This window comes from Eublepharis macularius, chromosome 9, assembly GCF_028583425.1.
Source record: "Eublepharis macularius isolate TG4126 chromosome 9, MPM_Emac_v1.0, whole genome shotgun sequence".
Lineage (NCBI taxonomy): Eukaryota > Metazoa > Chordata > Lepidosauria > Squamata > Eublepharidae > Eublepharis > Eublepharis macularius.
The window spans coordinates 47,640,155-47,664,951 of NC_072798.1; the positions used below are offsets into that span (position 1 = coordinate 47,640,155).

The window sequence follows — 24,797 nt, forward strand, 5'->3', positions numbered from 1 at the left end:
GAACAAAAATGATTACAATCTTCATCTGGCCAGTCACTGTATTCCTGTTCACCCATTGTTTTTATTATTGGAAGAGGTGCTGTGTGTATTTTTGATTAGCTATTTGGCTAAATACACATGCTAATTTATCTGCAGAGCAGTAGAGGGCAGGAGAGGGTGGATGTCCTTTTGCTGTTTTCTGATTGGGAGAGTGGCAGTCAGTCAGGTGATACAGACTAATACTCTATAGTAGTGACAGCCCTAGATAAACGACAAGTATGCCAAGGTACACAGTACATGTCCGAGGGGAATGGATCGCTGTGCCTTGCCAAAATGGTACAAACACTGTGAGATGGCTGGGCAAAGAAGCGGTGAGGCGTTATATGAAAAACAAGCCTGATAATGGTGGGTTTGCATCTGTGGAAGAGGTGGAATTCTATGTCCGCCGTTGCAAAGGACTTGGATTGCTGGACCATGATGATGAATTGGATATTGCACTGGAAGACAATGAGTTTGTGGAAGTTGGTAAGTAAGCTGCAGATGACTGACATGAAAGTCATTGTCATTGCACATATTTAGAAAAAGTGAACAAAAGCATAACAAAACAGCAGGAAACATCTTGATCCTGTGGCGAGAGAACCCCATGTGAATCCCCCAAAGATCTATGGGACTTGAATGTGTTTCAAGTGTGTGATATTTCAACCACAGATATTTCTTAGAGACCAAAAACTGAAATGCATGTTCACAAAAGATACCAAGAGCAATATTTGTATTTTCCATGTTTGTAGAGTGAATGAAAGGCCCACAGTGATCCAAATATACTTTTGATGCAAACTGTCTACTGCTTTCAATGCCCCATTTGTGATCATGCATTTCTCTGAATTTTACCCTTTGCCTCCCCATTCCTTCTTTCCCCACTGTTAAGCTTTACAGTGCAGTCCTGAACAGAATCACATCCTTCTAAACCCTTTGACTTCAATTGACTTAGAAGGGCATAACTCTGTTTAAGATTGCACTGATTATAAACTGTTCAAAGAGATGTGTTTTCATTATTGTTATGTACATTAATAGTAAGCATATATTTTGGTTGAGGGGGTTCCAACTAATTGGCAAAATTGTAAGACAATAGTTCCGTAACGTTCAGGGCAGAAAAGTCACTTACTTGTAGCTATCAAAACTATCTGACAGGAAAAGTTAAGAGAGACGGTGAAGAGAAGGGAAGAGGATGTAAGGGGTTCTTCATGTGGCTTAGTAAAACCTATTCTAATTGAGAAGCGTGGCCTTTTCAGTGACTGCTGATAAAAACAGAACTATAGGATATAGACCAGGGCCAAACAGGCAAAAATGTTACTTAATTATGAAATGGACACCGATTTATGTAACTTGGATTTGTCATATGGTTTCTTGTGATTCACACTGTGCTTGTAGGAGGCAGTACATTTAACAGTTTAAGCAAAAAGTGAGTGTGTGGTGTAGTGGTTAGATTACAACTGGGAAGACACAGGCTCTGGTCCGTGTTCAGTCATGAAATTGACCAGGTGACCTTGGGCCAGCCATTCTTTCTCAGCCTAACCCACGTTTGTTGTGAGAATAAAATTGGGGACAAAAAACTATATATGCTACTCTGAGCTACTTGGAGGAGGGATGTGATAAATATGTAAGAGACACCCATAAAACAGCAAGTGTAGTGTAGTGGTTAGAGTGCTAGATTAGGATCTGGGAGACCTGGGTTCAAATCTATGCTCTGCATTGGAAGCTCACTGGGTGACCCTGGATCAATCACACCGTCACAGCCTAACCTACCTCACAGGGTTTTTGTGAGGATAAAATGGAGAACAAGAGAATGATGTAAGATGCTTTGAGTCCCCAGTGAAAAGAAAGATGTAGTACAAATAAAGTAAATAAATAAATGTAAATAACAAGACGTACTTTGACACAAGTTGTATGGAGCTACAGTGGTTTGCCTGGAAATACATGTTGTTAGTCTATAAGATGTCTCTAGACTTTTGTTTTATTTTGCCTGAATATAACCATGGGTAGTTTGAAACTGTCTCTCTTCACTGAAAATGTCTCTGTAATCTGCAATAGCCTCTCATGCTTGCAGATTCCTTCTGTCTGTAACTGCCTATATCTGTTTGCATGACAGTTGAACTCTAGAGCGTGGGTCAGGGCAGAGTCATTGCCCTTATGGAAGCCTGTCAAAATCCCAGCACACTCTACCCCCTTACGGTTTTTTCAGTAACTACTCTGACAGCAAAAGAGTGGACAGAATTTTCATGGTGCTCCTTTTCCTTTTTTCCAGTAATACAAGGAGATGTAAGTTCTCCAGACTTCATTCCATCACAGCCAGAAGGAGTTTATTTGTATCCTTACTAAAAATGTGGTGATCGCCTATTGCTTTTCTTATATTTTGAAGTTAAATATACATGGTGTGGCATGTTGAATTTCCCATCATCATCATCGTCACTCCTTCTAACACCATACTTGATGCTGCCATGAGGGGCAGAAAAACAGGGTCATTCAAAGGGGACTTCCAAGTATATACAGAAAATCTTTCTGTGTAAAAAAATGACACATACATACACACAAAGACTTGAAAACTTAGTGAGTTTCTTAACCTTTAGGAGTTGTGGGATAGTACAAGAAGTTGATCATCATTTAAAGAAAAGAAAATGGAGGGAAAAATCAGGATGTCATGATGGTTTATGGGATCCTGGAAGGGAATATGGTCTGGGAAATGTGTGTCATGAGGCATTCATTTCCCCTCTGACTCGACAGGACAGGACAGGACATTATTAACTTTGAAAGGTGCTGCTGATCACTTTGAAGCAGAACGATGGGGAGGAGGGATGAATTCGAATGAGAGGAAAAGCACTTACTTCCATCTTAATCAATGGTATTTCTAAAGGTCTCTTTCACCTGGAAAGGGAGGAGAGTTCCTAAGAATTGATAGTATTCTGAAATGGGATACTGACTGGGATCAGAGGATTTAAAAAAATTATTTTACTTTTTTACTGTTTTTATGTTCATTACCTTGGTGACCCTATTTGGGTAGAAAGATGGCATACAAATGTTTTAAATAAATAAATTATTCCTATTATTATTTCCCCAATTCCTCTTTGTAATACCACATGGGGAGGAAAAGCCAAAAACAATCCCTTCCCGAATTTTACTACTCATCAGATTAATTTAGGCTTGCCTGAAAATCTCCCAGAATTAAAACTGATCTCCAGACTACAGAGATCACTTCTCCTGGCGAAAATGGCTGTTTTGAAGCAAGGTCTCTGTAACATTATACCTCAATGAGGTCCCTCCCCTCCACAACAATGTCCTCCTTAGGCCCTGCCCCCAAATCTCCAGGAATTTTCTCACCCAGAGTTGGCTTTGGCTACCCAAAGTTCAGGGCTAGATTTGTGGCTTCCTGCTCACCAGCCCAAACCTCAGCAATCAGAGCAATTGTTTTATACCACTAGATTACGGAGGTTCAGGAGTAGAGATGGGCACGATCCACATTATGATTAAAAAAACCCCACGATAATGGCGATCGTGCGATCATGACCCAGTGGATCGTGATTGTCCACGGCCAACGATCCAGCGATCGGGAGAGGCCTGGATCGTTGCGTTCGGGCTCGGATTGGGGATCCAGACACTCAGGCGCCAGCAATCTATTCCCCTGGCAACGGAGCCAGGGAATACCTGAGCTCTGTTTGCCCTCCTTCTGTCACCCTAGAAACCCGAATGGAAGCCCAGCTTTCCTTGATCAGCAGGGGTTCCTTCCAACCATGGAGCAGCAAAGCAGTCACAAGTTGGGAGAAGACACCCAGGGGAGGGAGGGGGAAGGGGGTGTTCTGTAGCCATGGGCACTCCAATCTCATCCATGCAAACCCTGATAGGCAGCTCTGACGGCCAAACACAGACCTCCTGTGTTGCTGAATGGGACCTGAGGGGAGGTGGCTCGTCGCCGCCTCCCTGTGCTCACCAGGCCCGGTGGCCGCCACCACCACCCACCTTCCCACATAGCTGGGAATAGCAGCGCGGCCCGCTTTGGCCTCCACGATCTACGATCCATGGATCGGGAACGGGAGATGATCGGTGTGGATCGTTAATTCGGGATCGTCGCCGGAGCCGATCCACGATCAGCTGGATCGTTAATTTTTTTTGGATTGTGCCCATCTCTATTCAGGAGCCAGTGAGCTATATACCTAGCTGTAGAGCTCAGCGATGTCACCCTATTTCATAATGGAGGAGGTGCAAAAATGTCCTAATTGTTAAACACACACACACAGTTCCTTTCAGTTCCCTCATTTGTACTCAAGAAGATTACAGAACCAAATGTTAATCAGCATGTAGCATATGTTTTCCTATGGGCTGTTTCAGATATAGTAAATATCGAGACCCGGAAGAGGTATGGATTAATGATAATATAAAATAGTAAGGTCTCCAGTTGTCGAACATAATCAGTTCTGTAATGTCCGTACATTGAATTTGTAAACTGAAATTCAACATTGATTTCAGTATGACAGTTCTGCTGAGGAGGGTTTTTTTTAATTAAATGAATGAGAAAAAGCTTTTTCCATTTGCAATAACATTGATTATGAAGCGGCATAACTTTAATGTCCGCATAACAATGCTGGTACAAAGCTGGTATGCCTTGATCTAACAAAGTTATTTTTTACAGTATATTTTTTTAGATGGAAACAGTCTGACCACAGAGAAGTTGGTCAGTTTAGGAAAGGGCCTCTATAAGATCAAGGTGAGTATTTGGAAAGATTATAATTCTAAATAACTGTAGCCATTGAAACAGAAATGTAAATAAGGGCATTTTATTTCCAGCTTACTCCTGAAGCTGAAACTAAAGTCAGAGCATCAAGTGATGTTATTAAAACTATTGTAGAAGATGCAAAAGGTAAGGTTTAATATCTTATTTTTAAAAATGTTGAGAGGGTGGTAGGCAGAAATTAATTTTAAAATTTTATTTTATGTAGCTATTCAAATTCTTAATTTTTATTAAAGCATTTTATTTTTGTGCTTTTAGATCCTGTATATGGAATCACTACAGGCTTTGGAAAGTTTGCACGAACCCGTATTTCAAAGTGTAAACTACAGTAAGTCTCCTCTGCTTCCTTTTAATATTTTTTAAAGGTTTATAATTTAATGATACTGCTCATACAGCCAATTCGGTTTATAGACAACATAGCCAAGAAATGTATAGTGTTTTATCTTACAGTGAATTTCTTTTCACAGAGTAAATATTTTTTTCTTTTATTTGCTCAGTGTTTGAAAATTATCTTAAATTCTGTACATTATTTGAACTGATTATGTGTTTTTCTTCTCTGAGGGAGCTTCAGGTGAATTTAATTCGGTCACATTCTGCAGGTAATGAAAAATTGATTTCAAGCTGGTTTTTCCACGATTGTTACAGGCAACGCTAATAACTCTGAGTTGGATGTTTATCATTGTAGGTGTTGGGAAACCTTTGATCCCTGAAAGATCTCGTATGCTTTTAGCTCTGCGGATCAATGTTCTAGCAAAAGGATACAGCGGGATTTCACTGGAAACTCTTCAGCAAACAATTGATGCATTTAATGGTAATATGATCCATTCTGCACTGGATTTTCATGGGATTCAGTAGTTAGCACAAAAGTCACCATTTTGGAGGAGACATGACACTTATGAAAAAGAATTGTGTCAAGAAATGGGAAGAGATTGCACTGTGCAGTCTTCTGAAGCAACAACCTCTCCTTTAAAGGAAGGGAGGTATCCGCAACAGAGAAGGGGCTTTTTGTCTTTCCAATGGGCTGTTGACCACAGTCTCTTATATAGCTCCCTCTTTTTTGACCAAACACTTGCAAAGAAAAAGTGGTCCAGTTTTGGATGACCTCCTTTGAAGTGGCAGCTGCTTCTTTAAAAGAGACAATCCGCAGAGGAATGCCCAGTCCACCTTATGTAAATGGAGGTGAACATTTTGGCTGTTTGAATGTAGTCCAAAATGAGTTGTGTTTGGAGACCAATTAGGTCTCAGCTTGAAACATACTACCCCTTCCTGGCTCAAATAAGTGACACAAATCTTTGATTTAGTGGAGCCAGCCCCATGGATGGAAATGTTCGAGAGATGAGGTGGAGTTTGCTAAATAAGTAGTTCTGGGGTAGATGCAGGTTGTGGGGTTATCAGTTTGCTGGCAATATGGACAGCTGGATCCAGGGCTCCTTTCGAGGGGGAATGCACAGGAATGCAGTTCCCCAAAGAGGTCACATGTCAGGTGGCCCCGCCCACCTGACTCTCGGCCATTTTGGGCCCATTTCAGCCTGGACTGAGGCTGAAATGGCCCAGATTGGGCCTCTGATGGGTGGTGGATCACTCTCCCACTCAGCAACGGCCCGATCCTGACCATTTTGGTCCCCCTTTTGGCCATTTTCAGCCCTTTTGCTATTTTGGGCCCGATTTCGACCCTGAATGGCCAGGATTGGGTTCAAAACAGCCAGGATAGGTGATGTCAGGGGGTGTGGCATATGCAAATCAGTTATGCCAATGACACACTTCCGACGATGGCAAGGGGCATGGCATACGCTAATGAGTTATGCTAATGAGCTATGCTAATGCATTCCTCCAGCTCTTTTTCTATGAAATGACCCCTGGCTGGATCTATAGGATTTCAAAAAAGGTCTTATAGAGTAAGTGAGGTTTGAGGTGTGAATTAAGGGAAGAAATGAGTCTGGCAAAGGGAAGCCTTTCTTCATTGCTCCCATTGGCTAACAGCAGCACAGCTGCATGCACGAAGCCATTGGTTTTCAGCTGGAGAGACAGGGCCCACATGTAGGCTATACCCCAACATTACTGTTCTTTGTTTGGGTTTCTTTTTAAAGGGAGACAGAGGGGGGTGCAATGGAGGACATCAGGGATCATGTGCCTATAACAGTTTGTCAAAGAAGGAATTTGACTAACTGCAGCATTTCTTACACTTTTCTTTCTGTTGGGGGTTAAAGGTGGGTCCTAAGTTCAAAACTGTTGAACACTGCTGTAAGGTGTTATTGGTATGGAAAGGCAATAGTTTAAGAGTGGATGAGCACAGCATGGAGCCCTTGAAGAAGAGCAGAGAAGTTGGCACAAGGTGCTCCTACTCCCAACTGGTGAAGCACCAGTCGAATTCACTACTACTTCTGGAGAGTCGAGGAGTGGATGATGGCATATATGCTTCAAGAAATCAGGAATCCTGACCCAAGCCCCGCTGTTCTTTTTCTTAGCATCCTGCCTTCCCTACATCCCTGAGCAAGGGACCGTTGGAGCCAGTGGAGACTTAGCCCCTCTTGCCCATCTTGCGCTGGGGCTGATGGGAGAAGGAAAGATGTGGTCCCCAAAGAGTGGATGGGCTGATGCAAAATATGTAAGCTCTGCAGATCATTTTTGGTTTGCTCTTTGGCTTGGCAAGCATAATTTGCTTGATTTGTGCACCATGGAAATTTAAGTCTCTCAGTTCTTGATGTGAAAGAGAGTTCTTGTGCCATAAATAATAAGGAGGTGAGCCATTCTATCTGCTTCACAAAGTTTTGGTGGTGGGACAAGAGGTGGCTATTGCAAAACAGCACCCTTCAAGGTCAGATATTGTCATCATTTTTTCATAATGTTTAGCCGAGAACATGAGGTCCTTTTATTGCTGAACAGGCCCTCCTGTGAAATTAACAGCTTCCTTGCAAACTGCTCTTGTTAGTTATTTGTCTTTTGAGGTATTCAGCTAGTAGAATATCAGTATATAAAAGCTCCTAGCCTTTTCTCCAACCTTCAAACTTCCACTGAAGTTCATTTTTGTGTTCCAGGAAATGCATGAGCAAGTGCACATTGTAGTCCAAAGATCTACTTCTGAATCTCAAACTACTTGGATTGTAACATCATTTACAAAGTAGTAGAAAAACCTTAAACTTCTTTAGTTCATATCTGTCATATTTATTTCTCCCATAGCTATATCCTGTGAAACTGAACACTCTTTTTTAAGATCCAATATAAGGCATTGTTGGTATATCACAGAAGGTTCAATTTCATGGCCTCGTCGTGACCCGCATATGGAAATTTCAGTTCTGAGCAATATTTACGTTAGTGACATTGTCTTGTATTCCGGAAAGCAAAACCATCTTCTTATTTACTAAACATGGTGCCTTGGTAGGACTGGTTTTTCAAAGCAAAGCATGCCAAAAGTCTCACTGACCATGGCTGAATTCACATTACCTCCACGCGTCCCGGTGTTGCACTAAATGTTCGCTAAACACCCGGAAGTATAGCGTTTTTCTAGCACGATTCAGAAATCGCGCTTGAAAGACACTATACTTCCGGGTGTTTAACGAACATTTAGTGCAACACTGGGACGCGCGGAGGTAATGTGGATTCAGCCCAAGTTAGTTCATATCAGCTTCTATCTCTTAAGAACTTTCGCATCTTTTCCCGTTGACTAAAATCCATCCTATTTCAAGACAGATTCCATTGTCACCTAGACACTTCAGGTTTCATGAGACAGGAGTACCATGTTGTCAGGGTGACATCAAGAAGCTGAAGTCATTCCTTACAGGACATTCTCTTAGGGCTGCACACCTAACTGTTTTTTAACCAGTCCAGAAGCTGATCACAATACATAAATCCATGGATTGGAATGCCAGTGTTACAGTGCAGGGTGTGTTAAGAACATGATGTGGAAGAAACAGCATGATTTTATACAGTGATAGATTCCAAAAAATGAAGAGTTGCAAGTAGACGGTAGAAATGTCATGTGTATTTTATAGGATGATTAAAAATTATATGATTGTCAAGTTTCAGGCAACATGTTGATAGTTACTTCCATGTGACATAATGATTGATTAGACTAGGAGAGAGAGGCAGTTCCAGCAGTGGCCAAAGAAACAATTCTTCGTGCTTTGCACTGCTGTCTAGTACATCTTTGCAATTATATGACATGTTGGATAAGTCCCAACCAGGGGATTTTTATGTTATCCAATGAGTACTCATGTGGTGTACCTTATAGTATGGCTGCTCCTGGCAGTTCTTGCACAACCATTTCTTAAGCAATAGAAACTATGGTCAGAAAAGTGAAGCAAAAATGATTTAAACAAATAATACTAAATATAGTGTGGATACAGACACACATGACATGCCATCTGCAAAGCAAAACCTTTGCGTCCTTTTGTAGTATACATGTCAGACAACTCGAAACTATCTAATGATTAATGATTAATGCAATGTTAGTCCTGTTCACATAGGAAGATCTTGATAGTTACATTTTGAACTGGGTTGATGGTTAATAAATTTTTCTGCTTCTGAAGTGATATAGACATGGGTTTTCTAAAATAATAGTACAGTTACATAAACGTTGTTTCCAAGCTAGAGATGCTACCAGGGCTTTTTTTCAGCAGGAACGTGGTGGAACGGAGTTCCAGAACCTCTTGCAAATGGTCACATGGCTGGTGGCCCCGCCCCCTAATCTCCAGACAGAGGGGAGTTTAGATTGCCTTCTGCGCCGCAATCTAAACTCCCCTCTGTCTGGAAATCAGGGGGCGGGGCCACCAGCCATGTGACCATTTTCTCTGAGGGCAACCCACTGAGTTCCACCACCTCTTTTCCCAGAAAAAAAGCCCTGGGTGCTACTATCCACTAAAAGGGTTCTCTGTGCACATGGAATGCAGAAGTTTTGATGGTATCATGGGAATTCAAAGCACTCATTAAACCATTATCTTTTAAACTGGGGATGTGAAATAGAGCCAAGCTGAAGCCGTATCTCTTCATTTTAAATCAAAGTTTCAATAATAATTAGCATCATTTATACTGCTTTACAGGTGCTGGAAGCCCATGGATTGAAACCAATTAACTTGAAGCCAAAAGAGGTAATAAAGTGCTATGATTCTTGTTTGACTAATTGATAGTTAGGTAAATGAGTAAGTTTAAGCCCACTTGTGGAAAGATACTAATCCTCCAAGATATGAATGATAACAAGACATAGATAGCTGGTGGTGGACTGTGGAGTGAGGGAAAGATCACAGAGAAAAAGTTAACAGTATACCTGTCCCAGTGCTGTGGCCCAGATCTAGATGTAATGTGAACCCCTCCAGCTGATTTTCAAAGGGTAAACTATCAATTACAGATCCCTTAATTCTTACATTAAGAATCTTAATCCTGAGAACAGGTAGGGTTTCTAACCTCCAGGTGGTGGCTGGAGATCTCCTGGAATTACAACAGATCTCCAGGAGATGATCAGTTCACCTGGAGAAAATGGCTGCCAGGGAAAATGAAGTCTGTGGCATATGAAGTCTGTACCCAGATGAGGTTCCTCCTTCCCCCTTCCCAAACCTCATCCTCCCCAGGATCCACCCTCCCATATCTCCAGGAATTTCCCAACCTGGAGCTGGCAATCTTAGTCCAATTCCTCTCTTTACAGATGTCTTTGGTTTGAGGATATTTTAGTCCTTGTATCTCCTTTCTAGGAAAAAGTTTTCTTGCATGTATGAATGCTTGAGTATTTCTAATGATTTTACACAGTGGTCCTGAGAAGGGCTTTTTACATTGACGAGGCTTTAAAATACATCTTCTTCATTCCATTATTTCATGAAAGCTGGCAACAATGTGGTAAGGTAGGATAGTTATCCACTCATTCCTAATGAGGGGTTGAGATAGAATGAAAAAAGCTGAGATAAGCTTTGGACTGGGAACGTAAATTTTGATATCCCTTTCAGTGAGTGAGACAGTAGCTCAAACTATGTACAAAGTGAGTTCTGTTATTCTTTCCTTTGTTAACCCAAAGAGGCCTGTGGAAAGCTGTACCTGGGTGGGGACACTTAATTCTTTCCAGGTCAAAATCACTGTTCCCGAGCTGTTTTTACCTTTGCATGGAGTGGACGGGCCACTAAATTTACAGGGAAAGGCTGAGCCACTTCCCTGGAGAGCCACTTGCCAGGTAGAAGCAAACAGAACCCAGTACTGCTGCCTCACGTGCAGGTGCCATTCAGCTTAGCAAGACAAGGCAACAGGTAGGGTTGGCAGCCCCCTGGTAGGGGCAGGGTATTGCTCTCCCCCAGTTTCTCTTTTCTGCTACTGTTCTAGGCAGCAGCAAGAGAAAAAAAATTAGGGCCAGCAGGCCAGGGACACACCTCTCTAGGAACCACCAGAAACTCTATGATAAAACCATAGGGCCCGGCAATCCTAGCAACAGGTGAGTCAACACCTATTGTTAGAGCTGCTGGCCAGGGCTGAGCTGAGTAGCCCTGCAGCATTGGCTTGAACTGCCTCAGGGGCTACTAAGCCTTGCTTGCTCCTGTGTCGTTTTAAGTTCCCAATCCGCTCCTGCCTGCAGAGAGATAGATAAGAAGACTCTATATCTTTTCCCTGTGAGTGAAAAGCCATCCTTGGATGGCTAATGTCTTGACTGAGTCAAGGAGTTTGTGTGCCTTTCTACAGAGTTACTGAATATAATAAACACTTGCTGTTTCCTTGAAGGGCCTTGCTCTTATCAATGGGACACAAATGATTACTTCACTAGGATGTGAAGCAGTTGAAAGGGCTGCAGCAATTGCCAAACAAGCTGACATAGTGGCTGCTCTCACACTGGAAGTTCTGAAGGGTACGACAAGAGCATTTGACACTGGTTGGTATTGAATTTTCTAAGGATATTAGACAATATAGATGAGCAACCAAATTTTTATGTTAATATGATGGCATCACTAACCCTGTACAGTACCACTTAGGCATTTTCTAATTTAGAAATTATAAAAAAGCAATTTGTTTACATTTATTTATTTATGCATTTTTATCCCACACTTCTTCCACGGAATTCCAGATGGTTTATATTGTTCTTCCAGCCTCCGTTTTGGCCTTGCAACAACCTGATGCAGAAGGGGAGGCTGTGAAGGAACAGCTGGCCCAAGGTCACTCCATGAGCGTCATAGATTGGTGGGGACTAGAAACTTAATCTCTCCAATTACACCCTGGCACCCTAACTCAGTCTTGAAGAGCTGGAGGGCTTAAGGGAGCATATGATAATGTGAAATGGAGCAATCTAAAGGAGAGGGGGTAGAGGCAGGCAGCAGAGCTAATGGTCACTGTAAAACGTCACTTCTTTCATAAGTTCACCATGGAGCCAACCCAGGCTCTGTGCAGACACACAGCAGCTCTGAGGAATGGCTTGCATAAAAAAGGAGAGCCCAAAATGGGCTCAGAAAGTTGCTGCCAAGGGCGGGAGAGCTCTTGCCTTTCTCCCAAGTGTTTTTCCCTGAGCAAAACCAGTGTGGGGGTAGGAAGTTTTCCCATTTCTGCTGATGCATGTGGAGGTATTGTGTGCACGTGAGGTAGCAGAAATGGGAAAACTCTCCCCTACACTGTTTTTGCATAGAGAAAAATGCTTGAGAAGCTTGTTCCTGGGGTGCCTGCTGGTAGCAGGCAATCTCCAGGCAGTTCAAAACCTCCTGCAACTGGTGGGCAATCAGATAAACTATTGGGAGATTGCCTGCAACCAGCAGGCACCTGGGATCCCTAGGACCTCGTGGTAAGGGACAACAGGGACGAGGTCCGACCCTGAGAAGTAAGGTAAAGCTTGTCCTTTTAAATTCTGCAACTTCAAGAAATGCCAGCCTGTCCTAACTAAATATCATTTAGGATAAGTACTGAGTACAGGGAGTTTTAGGTGGGTAGCCATGTTGGTCTGCAGTAGAAGAGCAAGATTCAAATCCAGGTGCACCTTAGAGACCAACTAGATTTCCAAAATATGAGCTCTTGAGAGTCAAAGCTCCCTTCATTAGATACAAGGAATGGAAAAAGCTAGAAATCTTTATAATCCAGGCAGAGAGTGGGAAGGATGTTGCAAATTAGAGAGCCAGGAAGCTAGGGAGTGTCCTTGCTCAGGTCACTGATGCATGAACAGATCATGTATACACCTTTTATTTTTGTTTGTTAAATTTTCTTATATTTTGAATGCTCTAAGTCTGATCTCTATAAATGCCTATTCAGTCATGTGATTGGAAGTGCAGTAATGAGGAGGGGCAGTGGGTAAGCTTGCCGCCCCTTGAGGTATGATAGCTTGAAATTGCAAAAGTGGAATCAGTTGTCCCTGCGCTAGCCTGTACGAGTGAAGCAGGAGACACAGCAACTAGTGGAGCCTCTACATGGCAACACAGGTATAGTGTGCTGGATGTGCAAATCCATCCAGTGGGAGATACTCTCTGATTTTTTTGGGTACCCCTACACTAGTCAACGGAAGGGGTGGCGGCACCAAGAGGAGATTTGAGACGATGAAGTTTTCCAGCCTCCAGGAAACCCAAAAGAACAGGACTTGCAAGTCCATTCCTTCACAGACAGTTTTAAATTTGGTTTTGATTTTTGCATATATGACATTTACATGGTGATGTCATACTGTTATTCATGTAAATATGTTCAGATTCTTAGATATACCAAGCGTTATGCTTTTCTACAGTAAACTTGCACCAAGTAATTTGCATTCAAAGACTACATTTTACTTGACTACATTTATTTGACTGATACTTTTTAATTAAACATTTAGTGTTACTCATGAAAATATCTGTAATTTACAAATATGGAAAAGCCAAAGTGTTTTACTTTGATTCTGTTTGTCTTAAACAGATATTCATGCATTGCGACCACATCCTGGGCAGAATGAGGTGGCTTTTCGATTCAGGTCACTTTTAAACTCAGACCATCATCCCTCTGGAATAGCAGGTGAATAACAATATGGGGATCATACTGATCATTCCTGCGCAGAAAAAACAACGGTGACAGATTTCCCAGGATTCTCAATTCTTACTATAAGGTCCCAAATGCTTTAGAATGCTTTAAACATATATTAGTTATAAATTTTACAAGCAGGGGTCCTGCAAACATTTCTGAGGGGCATCTCCCTCCTCAACTCTTTCGTCTTTCCCTTTCCTGGCTACCTCCATAGCCTCTCCCTCCATCCTGCTTCCTTCTCTCCTTCCCACCTGCCAGCCAATCTATTTTTATCTGCCAGGCCCAGTTGTGCGGTGATTGCTAGGCTAGGCCAAGTGGTGTGGGTAGTAAGTCTTCAGTAGTCACCATTTAGTCTGTCCCTGGCAAGTTTTCCTCCATCAGGGAACATGGCAGAGGAGGAGGGTGGGCCACTTTCAAGGGATGTTATGGTCTCCAAGTCCCCCCACCCCCATGGCTTTGCTTTACAAAAACCAAGGCTTTGAAGGCTCAGCAATACTGTTGTGGTTGCATAGCGACCTCCAAAATGGTAATTGAGAGCTCTGTGGATATTCTTTTCTTAAAGCTACAGGTGCTGTTTCTATTATTTGTGAAAGTTTGAACCCCCCTCAATTTAGATTTCAGATTTTGTGCAAACCTGGGGCTTCCTGCAGGTTTGTAGGGTAATTTCCCCTACATGTCCCTAGCTAAATTTTGTGGATCTATTAATCCACACTCTATGGCCTGGTTTGGAATTAAATATACAATTCTGACTGCAAAAATTGGGCACACCCCTGTTTGATTTTGAGAGTGTGAAAATCCCCTCTTTGACTTGGTACCAGAGAGACTTAGTACTAAAATGGTAAACTTTCTGTTTCAAAACAAGTTTTTGTTTGGTTGTGTTTTGTAGAATCTCATCGATTTTGTGAAAGAGTACAAGATGCATATACGTTACGTTGTTGTCCTCAGGTAAGGACAGAAATAAACTTTCACACGTACAGCCAGGAAGATGTTGAATCTTATATCCAGTTCTGTAATGGTGGTGTTAAGTGTATGAGGTTGACATGTATTGAAACAGCTGTTGCTTGTTTTATTATGTGCCCCACTGCAGAGAAAATATGAGCCACGTGTATGATAAAGCAATCAGGCCTTTTGTGTGATTATTAATAATTTGTATTTGTTACATGGAGTAAAAGGAGGCCAACTAGAATCAATGCATATTCTATTTTTATATAATTGTAATGGCTTGGATTCAGTGATGAGCATATAAATGATTTAGTGCATTTCCACTTGTACAAAATCTTGTTCAACACCTAGCACTTTCCTCCATATGTATTATAGTGCACAGAAATAGGACTTCAACACCTGCCATTCTTTCTTATCATGTGAACCAGAGGAGCTGTCTGTCTTTTTCCCCTGTTGAGGCTAAGAGGAGCCAAGAGTATACTGGAGAATAGGTTCAACTTTCTAGTGCTGTAACATGAAATTATGCCCATAGGGAGATTACAGATCCTGAACTAGCAGTTCTTTCTCACTTGAAGAGATGACCTTTCTCCTTAGCAATTTTTGGGATTTTATTTGGTTTGCTGTGTTTGGAACAGAAGCCATGGTTTTTCCATCTAATCATTTCAGAAACTTCATTGAGAATGCAAAATATAAGAACATAAAATAAGTGAAAAGCCTTGTCCCCGCCAGCTGTTTGAAGGGAAGTTATATTGCCTGATGCTGTATACGCAAAGCATGGATGTCTTCTTCCTGCCTCTTTAGCCCTGCCTGCCTGCTAGAGAATACAGAGTGTCCCACATAACTCGTTGGCTGCCTGGTACTGCCTACCTTTCAAGGGAGGAGCCACACATTGCTGACTGATATGTGCCCAGGCCCAAATAATGGAATAGCTCACGCAGATTTTTATATATTGATTCAGAAAGCTGTCCCCAAGCCACTGACATCCCTTTTCCCGACATCCCTACCACATATATACCACTGATATTGAATTAGTGTCCCTTCTTGCAGCTCCTTCTGTCTCCTGTTGTCTAGGAAATCCCGGCATCGAGGTGTAGCATAGTGTAGTATGGTGTAATGGTTAGAGTGTTGGACTAGAAACTGAGAGACCCAGGTCTGAATCCCTGCTCTGCCATGGAAACTCGCTGGGCGACCTTAAGCCAGTCACACTTCTTCAGCCTAACCTACCTCACAGGGTTGTTGTGAAGATAAATGAGGATGGGGAGAATAATGTAAGCCACTTTGGGTCCCCATTGGGGACAGAGGTGGGGTAGAAATGAAGTATGTAAAGTACCAAAATTAGCAACAGATCAAAAAGCTTCTGCTGGCATCCAAACGTTGGATAGAATTGTGTTTATATTTGGAGCATTTCTGGTACTTGTGATTGGGCACTGTTTGAATTGGATCTTGGTTAGTATATTTCCTTTCCTTGGATTCCTGTAGCATGTAAATGTAGCGAAAGCCAGATATTGCAAGGAACACCTTGTATACCTTCTACAAACTGTGGATCAAGGTAAGTTCCTTAAAATGTTAAGCAATATAAAGTTAATCTGTTTGACAAGATGGGAGGAGGCCTGGAATCAGGACAGAATATTCCTTTAATGCAAAATTGTATAAATTATAATAATGATTTACCAATAGGCATGAAATACAGTTAATACTTGTGGTTTCTTGTAGGTCCATGGTGTTGTGAATGACACAATTGCTTTTGTAAAGGAAATTATCCAGACGGAAATCAACAGTGCAACAGACAACCCTGTATCTTTTTCATGATTCTGTTGCTCCTAATATGCATAAATTAACCACTCGCAATCTATATACTTCTGTCACCCAGACCAAAGTTCCTGAAGCATTTCAAGACACAAGATGCTGAAGTGTTTCTGTAGACTCACCAGTGTATATGTTTTTGACAAACCAGTTTCTGAGCTGCTCATTAGTAGAAAGGCTGACCAGAGAGAAATCCCTTGTTTTGGATGGGCTTGCTCCACTGAAAAGTCAGATTTGCAGCTGAAAAATACTGCTTGACTCAATGGTCACCTTGGAAAACCAGGTGGCTGCAGTGGCTTGGAGTCTGTTTGCTTAGCTTAGGCATGCAGCATCAGCTGCAACTATTCCTGGTTCATTCCGATCTAGCTGCAGTGATCCATGCCTTAGTTATCTTTCGACTGGACTACTGCAATGCACTCTACTTGGGACTACCCTTGAAGAGTGTTCAGAAGCTGCAGCTAGTGCAGAATGCTGTGGCTATACTGTTGGTTGGAAGTAGCTATCAAGAGCATGTGACCCCAATATTACAGCAACTACACTGGCTACCAATCCACTCCCAGGCTCAATTCAAGCTGCTGGTTCTATCCTTTAAAGCCCTACGTGGCTTGTGGCCATGCCTGGGACCCGGGAGTTAAGATCACAGGGAGAGGCCTTCCTGACTGTCCCATCAACCAAAGAAGCTTTGCTGGTGGGCACGTAGGAGAGGGTTTTTTCAGTGGCGTACCCTCAATTGTGGAGCAATTTCCCCAGAGAAGTGTGCCTGGCCCCCTCACTCTGTAGTGTCAGGAGGTATCTGAAGACTGTTTTATTTAGGGGAACAAAATAGAGGGGTTAAGTAACAACCTAAAATATATATTAGAAAATATTTATTATAAATGTGCACAAATGTAGATTAAAAACAAATTTAAAACATAAGGCCTGAATGGCAGGCTACATGTATATGTAGGGTTGCCAGCCTCCCGGTGGTGGCTGGAGATCTCCTGGAATTACTACTCATCTCTAGGCCATAAAGATCAGTTCCCCTGGAGAAAATGGCTGCTTTGGAGAGTGAACTCTATGGCATTATACCCCATTGAGACCCCTCCCCTCCCCAAACTCCATTCTTTCCAGGCTCCACCCCCAAAATCTCCAGGAATTTCCCAACTTGGACCTGGCAACCCTATGTATATGCTAAAACTTGCTAAAACATCTCAAGGGACAGCTGATGGTACAGTGCAATGACCAACACAACCAGACACGTTTCGGCCCTAAGGCCTTCCTCAGTGGTCAATTGTAAACAATTTATAATCAAACACACTCACACATATAGAAACCCATCATGAAATACTCCCAGTGGTTTTCTTTTACTGTACCTTGGTCTATTTGTGTTGGTCATTGCACTGTACCATCAGCTATACCTTGAGATGTTTTAGCAAGTTTTAGCATATACATGTAGCTTGCCATTCAGGCCTTATGTTTTAAATTTGTTTTTAATCTACATTTGTGCACATTCATAATACATATTTTCTAATATATTTTTAGGTTGTTACTTAACCCCTCTGTTTTGTTCCCCTGCTTGTTTGGGTTGAGTTTGTGGGGACTTTTCCTCACATACCCTTTTTCTTCCTTGTTGTGACTATTTTATTTAGGACAGCTTTTTAATGTATTTTAACCATGTTTTTACTCTGTTTTTAACTTTTTAAAAAAAATACATTTCTGTTATTTATATTTTAGTTTGTGAGCCACCTTGAGCACCTTTGGAGAAAAGGTGTCTAACAAATGTTTTACATAAATAAATAAATCCTGTAAGTTATAGCTAAACAGCAAATGCAAATGTAGCTCCATAACACAGGGGCCCGTTAGACAGAATTTTGCACAGTTCCTTGGTGTAGTTTTCCTTACTATTAAGCTGACAAAAAAGCTTTGCCCAGTCTAGCCGTGATGTAAATTGTAATAATAACAACAACAACAATAACATTTGGTTTATATACCACCCTTCAGGACAACTTAATGCCCACTCAGAGCGGTTTACAAAGTATGTTATTATTATCCCCACAACAAAACACCCTGTGAGGTAGGTGGGGCTGAGAGAGCTCTGGGAGAGCTGTGATGAGCCCAAGGTCACCCAGCTGGCTTCAAGTGGAGGAATGGGGAAACAAAACCGGCTCGCCAGATTAGAGTCCCATGCTCTTAACCACTACACCAAACTGGCTGTTGTGGTGGCTTCATGTTAAAAAGAAAGCACCAAGTTTCATAGGACTTTGTATAAAATTCCTGACTCTTAACTTCTTTTCACTCGCTTCACATTCTCATTTGGCCTAGCAGGACTCATGTGAATGGATCAACATGGCTGCCATGAAATATATGCAGATCGGATGAGCTGGATTGGTGTACCTGAGATGCAGCTGAAGTTCCATGTAAGGGCTTCAGTCATTTCAAGAAAGCTCTTCAGACAGAATAGCTGCTCAGAGCTGTACTCCTGCAAAAGAGGTTCTTCTACTGTAAGGTGGAGAATTTAATGCCATGATGCATTTATGCATGTTCTTCCCAGTTCTTTGGCTTTGATAATAGGCTTCCTTTCCAAAGGCAAGAGAAAACTAGATTCTCCTAATTCACAGTTAAGTCTTAACATGTCTCCAAAGATGGTTTTTGCTGAAAGAAAGGAGACAATTTCTGGAGGGAATTTCCATGGTGAATACCCTGCAAAGGTAATGGAACATTTGGAAAGGTAATGGTAGCTTATATTCTGAAACTTAAGGATTTGAACCCCTGAATGAAGAAGGACTTGTCTTGCAGGCTCTGGACTATCTTGCAATTGGTGTTCATGAACTCTCTGCAATTAGCGAAAGGAGAATTGAACGGCTGTGTAACCCATCCCTTAGTGAGTTGCCACCATTTTTGGTCACAGAAGGAGGTCTGAACTCAGGATTCATGATTGCACACTGTACGGCAGCATCCCTGGGTAAGTTGGCAAAGGCCTACAGTGGTGTACACTGGGTGATGAGAACAAATTTCAGTGCTCTTGCCATATACACTTGCACTTCTTCCTGCATATACACTTCTGATAACCTGAATATTCTTATACCTGCGTATACACCAAGGTTTTACTTTCACATTTGTGTAAAACTACCATGGAGCACATCAATATCTGAATAAAACTCATCTTTCCCTTTTAACTTACAAGGAGAGAATTCAAAGGGTTCTCCCTCTTCCATTTGCTGTTCATAGGACGAGTTTTCTTTCCTCAAAAATGAAACTTGTGGTAGAACAATGTGTAAGGAAAAGGACTATTTATTAAGAGATTTTGTTCTGTATACCCAACCTCTTCCAGTTAAAAAAAATATACACATTCAGACAGCACAGTAAGTGGTGGTTTCTTTAATCAGGGGCAGTGGAACAAATTGTAGTTTAAACCACTACATTCACAATAATCGTAGGGGGTGGGGGGTAGCTGTGCAGATTACACAGTATTATAACAAATAGATTTCAAGATTCCTTGCTGCACTGCATAACTGTTGTTTAATATGGGCCATTGTTTTCAAAGCTGCAGTCCTAAAAACACTTTTCTGGGAGTAAGCCCTACAGAATACAGTGGGACTTACTGAAAAAAACTTGCATAGGTTTGCTTCCATTGTTTTTATGCTTGCCTTGGAGTACACCACTTACTCATATTGAACTTTTGCAGTTTCTGAGAACAAAGCCTTGTGCCACCCCTCTTCTGTGGATTCTCTTTCAACCAGTGCTGCTACAGAGGACCATGTCTCCATGGGAGGATGGGCTGCGAGGAAAGCTCTAAAAGTCATTGAGAATGTTGAACAAGGTAAAGTGTGAGAGGAGAACAATGTATGCAACCCTGAACTCCTTAGAGGTAGGATTTTTAAAAAATCACCAAATAAATAAATAAATACATCTTTTACTTGGGTGTACGTTCCATGGCATTCCATTACTTGTATTACATATGACATTATTCATGCAAATGTGTTGAAAGATCAGAATGACAGAGGCTTAGAACCAAAAGCTGTTTAAGAGATTTTGATCAGTACATAAATCTTGAAACTATGGTTTTCTATCTGCCGTCAGTTTTGTTTCAATGACAATGTCCCTTTAAATCCTTTTAATTTTTTGTTACTTCTGATTAAACACTTAATGGGACTAAACGCTTAAAAGATCATGTTAGTTAGCCGTCATGTTAAACTCTAAGTTAGGGACTAAAATTCAGTTTACACAGATCAAAAGAAGCAAGTGTATTCTTCTGCCTTACATATATTATCCTCCCCCCAGCATCACAGTTGCCTTGCTGGATAAATAGCAAAGCGTTTATTTCACGTCAGGCTAAGTCTGTATCCATTTAAGCTACATGCTCAAAATGCCAGTTTTACTGTGTGATATCATTTCTACATGTTCTTTGTAGCATATTTGACTACCTTTAGATGTAAAGAGTTTACCACTATTTTTTCTGCTGGTTTTGTTCCCTAGTGTTGGCTGTAGAACTCCTTGCAGCTTGTCAGGGCATTGAATTTCTACGCCCTCTGAAAACTACAACCCCATTGGAGAAAGTCTATGACCTTGTGCGTTCTGTTGTCAAGTATGTCAAACAAATGCTTCCCCAGAGATTGTAACTTTTCAGAACATTGGACAAACATTAACCTCCACTACTACCACATTTAGGAGTTGTTCAATTTGTCTGTTTTCAGACCATGGTTAAAAGATCGCTTCATGGCCCCAGACATTGCAGCAGCTCACAGACTGCTTGTGGACCAGAAGGCAAGTACTAGCATTAGCAACTAAGGACATCTGATGGAAAAATGGATGTAGTGATGGCCACAGGCATAGATATCTTTAAAGGGGGATTCGACAGATTCATGGAGAAGAGGTCCATCAGTCACTACTAGCCATGGGGATTAAAGGGAACCTCAACATTCAGAGGCAGTAAACCTCTGAATACGAGCGCCAGGAGGCAACCTCTGGGGAAGTTCTCAGCCTCCATGCCCAGTTGTTGGCCCTCCATGGTGACTGGTTGGCCACTGTGTGAGACAGGATGCTGGTCTAGATGGACCACTGGTCAGATCCAGCAGTGCTGTTCTTATGTTGTTCTTACCTTTATTTTTTAAAACTTGTTGTTCAGTTAGCTACTGGTTACAGAATGCCATTCTTACCTTCACATGCCACCAGATTCTGTGAAAAAATGGTAATTTTATTTATTTTCCAGGAATAAAACTGTTTCTTCAGAGTGCTTGTTTAGCACCACAAATGTAGCTCCATGCATGTGAAGGCTTCAGGCAAGGAATCATACAGTAAAAGACTGAATTAGTGTAAAAAGATCCCAGCTGGGCAGACAGACCACATGGGTTGTGGAGTATCTATTGCTGAGGCAGGCTGCCAGGTTTCTGGGACGAAGCTCTATTATAAAGGAATTAAAAGTCATGGCTTGTATCTTTCTGGATTAAAAAGAACATGCAAAATACCATTCATCTTGCTTGTTCTCATACTTCATTTCCCAATAGTTTTCTGACTTCAAAGCACAGCTGTTGAGGTATGTCCTCAGGTCTCGTCCCACAGCATGTGAGGGACTTAGGACAGGGTTGCCAGTCTCTCAGTGGGGAATCCCCCCACCCCTTGTTTCTCACCACTGGGAGAAATAAATGGCTGTCAAGTTGACAGTGTGATGTCACTTCTGGGGAAAAACCTGAAACTGATATCATGTCTCTCTGGGAATTGCCAGAAAAACCAGAAGTGATGTACCTCTAGGAATCACTGGAAACTCTATGGTAAAACCATAATGTCATCACAACATTGCTGATGGCCACCCCACTGGTCTCCCACTGGTTGCCAGGCAAGGCTTAGCAATCCTAACTTGGGGTGATGAAATCATGTATTGTGTTTGGTGTTTTTATGGGTTATGCCTGCCCAGGGCACCAAGGGGGGAAAAGCCTAGGGGAGCAGGAAACTCTGGTCCCTGATCACTCTGGAAGGCCATGAGGCTGGGCTAGTTAAGTTACTTGTTTTCATATAATATTTGGATTGGGTTTTAGTAATGGGGGGGGGGTGTCCAGAGGCAATCTTTTTCTAGGAGCCCATGGAGACTCTTCAGTTGTATAAACCACATGGCTTGTGCTGATCTTATCTTGCCTAACAACTTGGTGGGAAATCCACAAATGGAGGGAAAAGGAAACATCAATGTTTATAATAAATATGGTGTGTATTCAAGTGTAAAGTGCTTATAAATACTTATGTTCATCTAATAAATATTCATACAAATATAAATTTCCAATATACAAAATATACTCATAAATACAATAAGAACTACAGCCGTAGGAGTAAAGTTCATAGATTCTCCATGAATTTTACCCATATGGTTGTAGTTCTTATTGTATTTTTGATGAGTATCTACCTTGTATATTGGAAATTTATATTTATAAGCACTTAGCACTTGAATACACACCATATTTATTATAAACGTTGATGTTTCCTTTCCCCTCCATTTGTGGATTTCCCACTGAGTTATTACGTTCTGGTAGTGGAGGTGCCTCCTGGTGGGTTTCTGGTCTTACCTTGCCTGGCAGACTCAGGACCAGGGCGTGTGTGACTAGAATTTCATAAGAGGATATGGAAGGTGCTAGTGTACAAATGTGGGATGCAGGAGATATATATATGCTGGATGCACATCATACACCCACAGTATTTACTTCTAACAGTCATGTTTACTTTATTTCATTGTATCTATTATTTATTTACTTAGACCATTTAAAGTGTCTCTCAGAATAAACACAATACAACAAATAATAAAAATGGCAACATGAGCATTATCAGTGTTAAAAACAAGCCATAGCTATAAAAGCAACACAGAATTACCCTCAGTATCCTAAATGACATCCATAAAACAGTCATCTGAAACTACCGATAGTAGTTTTAACTATTTTGTACCATTTATGTAATCCATTCATTACGCTCTTGGTTAATACTTAGCTGAAGTGAAAACTCAGTCTTTGCTTCTGACTTTAGTCTCTTCTTTTGCATCTAGGTTTGGGAAGTAGCTGCACCGTACATTGAAAAATACAGAAGAGAGCACCCCCCTGAACACAGGCCTGGATCCCCCACTGCTTTTTCCTTAGCACACGAAGGTGCTTCACGCTGTCGTCATCATCACCACCATCACCACAGTGACTCAGAATAATTTGATGTACAATGTATTGGCTCATGGCCTACATCTACCATTGAAGAATTATAGGATTTTAAAAAAAATCCTCTTTGGTTTATGATAAGAATTAGGGTGCTTACAAATAGATCTGTGAACCAAAAAGCAGGGGAATGAAAATGCCTACCTTATTTTCCATGCCATATAAGAAGTAAACATATTCTATAGTTTTTCATATTGTACTTTTTTACAGCTAAGGCTCCATTTCTTCACACTTCTCTTGGTCTTTAGCCCCAGTCTACATCCCTTGCAGGTTGGTGGAAACAAAGGGTATTTTTAATTGTTAAATTTTTTGTTGGAAAGGGAAAATCATTGCATTACTTGAGCCCGTGAAGAATAGGGCATCAATATTTAATTTTGGTATGACTATAATAGCTTTTATACTACACTTGTGGATTTTGAAAGCGCTTCACATATAGTATCTCAGTAATCTTCACATCAGACCTGTAAGGTAGTTTGAACTATAATCCTTTATTATAATATTGTTTGTCAAATAATTCAAGAAGCATTCCTTGTAACCCACAGGAGTCCCCATATTATCCTGAAGTGTGAGGAAGCTAAAGCTAACAGAGTAGCTTACAACAGCCATGTTCTTACAGAGTGCAAATCAAATTAATGCATGGATCTCAAAACACATGCAGAACAGATCACTCAAGGAAATGAGCCAAACCGCACAATACAATTGAAGTCACAATATGGATTATATTATGTATTACTGGATTTTACAGACAATAAAGACTTGATAGACATGAACACACTTTCTCCCTCTTTCTCTTTCGCTTTCACATGCATGCACATGTGCACATGCGCATGCATACACACATGAGTGTGCGCACATACCTTACTTATGTCTCTCAGAGAAACTGAAATCCACAGCCATAACATACAAGTTGCTGCAACATCAATATATTATCTAATTCTCAACATGGCCTCCTTTGTGGAGTCTTAAATCCGTGGCTCAGCACTATGGAGAAAGGAGATGTTTCTACAAACCTGGAGAGGTGACTCAGGTTTGCAGAAAAATTGTAAACATAAAAGGGCAGGGAGGTTACAAAAGCAACCCAAATGGATAGGACCCCCCATGCATAGGACCCCCCAGCCAACCCTACATAGGACCCCCCAGCCAACCCTACCCCATTGCATAGGACCCCCCAGCCAACCCTACCGCTGAGGAGGCGATGCCTCTCTCCC

The 24,797-nt window shown here is 41.5% G+C and overlaps 1 protein-coding gene across 1 annotated transcript; it reads left to right on the forward strand.

The window, feature by feature from the left end:
• The first annotated feature begins 241 nt into the window (after positions 1 to 241).
• HAL (histidine ammonia-lyase) lies at positions 242 to 24,363 on the forward strand. Its single transcript, XM_054988530.1, has 20 exons — positions 242 to 504; positions 2,282 to 2,342; positions 4,357 to 4,384; positions 4,658 to 4,732; positions 4,813 to 4,885; positions 5,015 to 5,084; positions 5,318 to 5,355; positions 5,442 to 5,567; positions 7,222 to 7,361; positions 9,793 to 9,840; positions 11,447 to 11,594; positions 13,583 to 13,678; positions 14,574 to 14,632; positions 16,343 to 16,423; positions 19,054 to 19,119; positions 19,208 to 19,373; positions 20,097 to 20,231; positions 20,888 to 20,996; positions 21,106 to 21,175; positions 23,433 to 24,363. The coding sequence occupies exons 1-20, from the start codon at positions 258 to 260 to the stop codon at positions 23,583 to 23,585; spliced, it is 1,989 nt and encodes a 662-aa protein (XP_054844505.1). The 5' UTR covers positions 242 to 257; the 3' UTR covers positions 23,586 to 24,363.
• Positions 24,364 to 24,797: the final 434 nt, after the last annotated feature.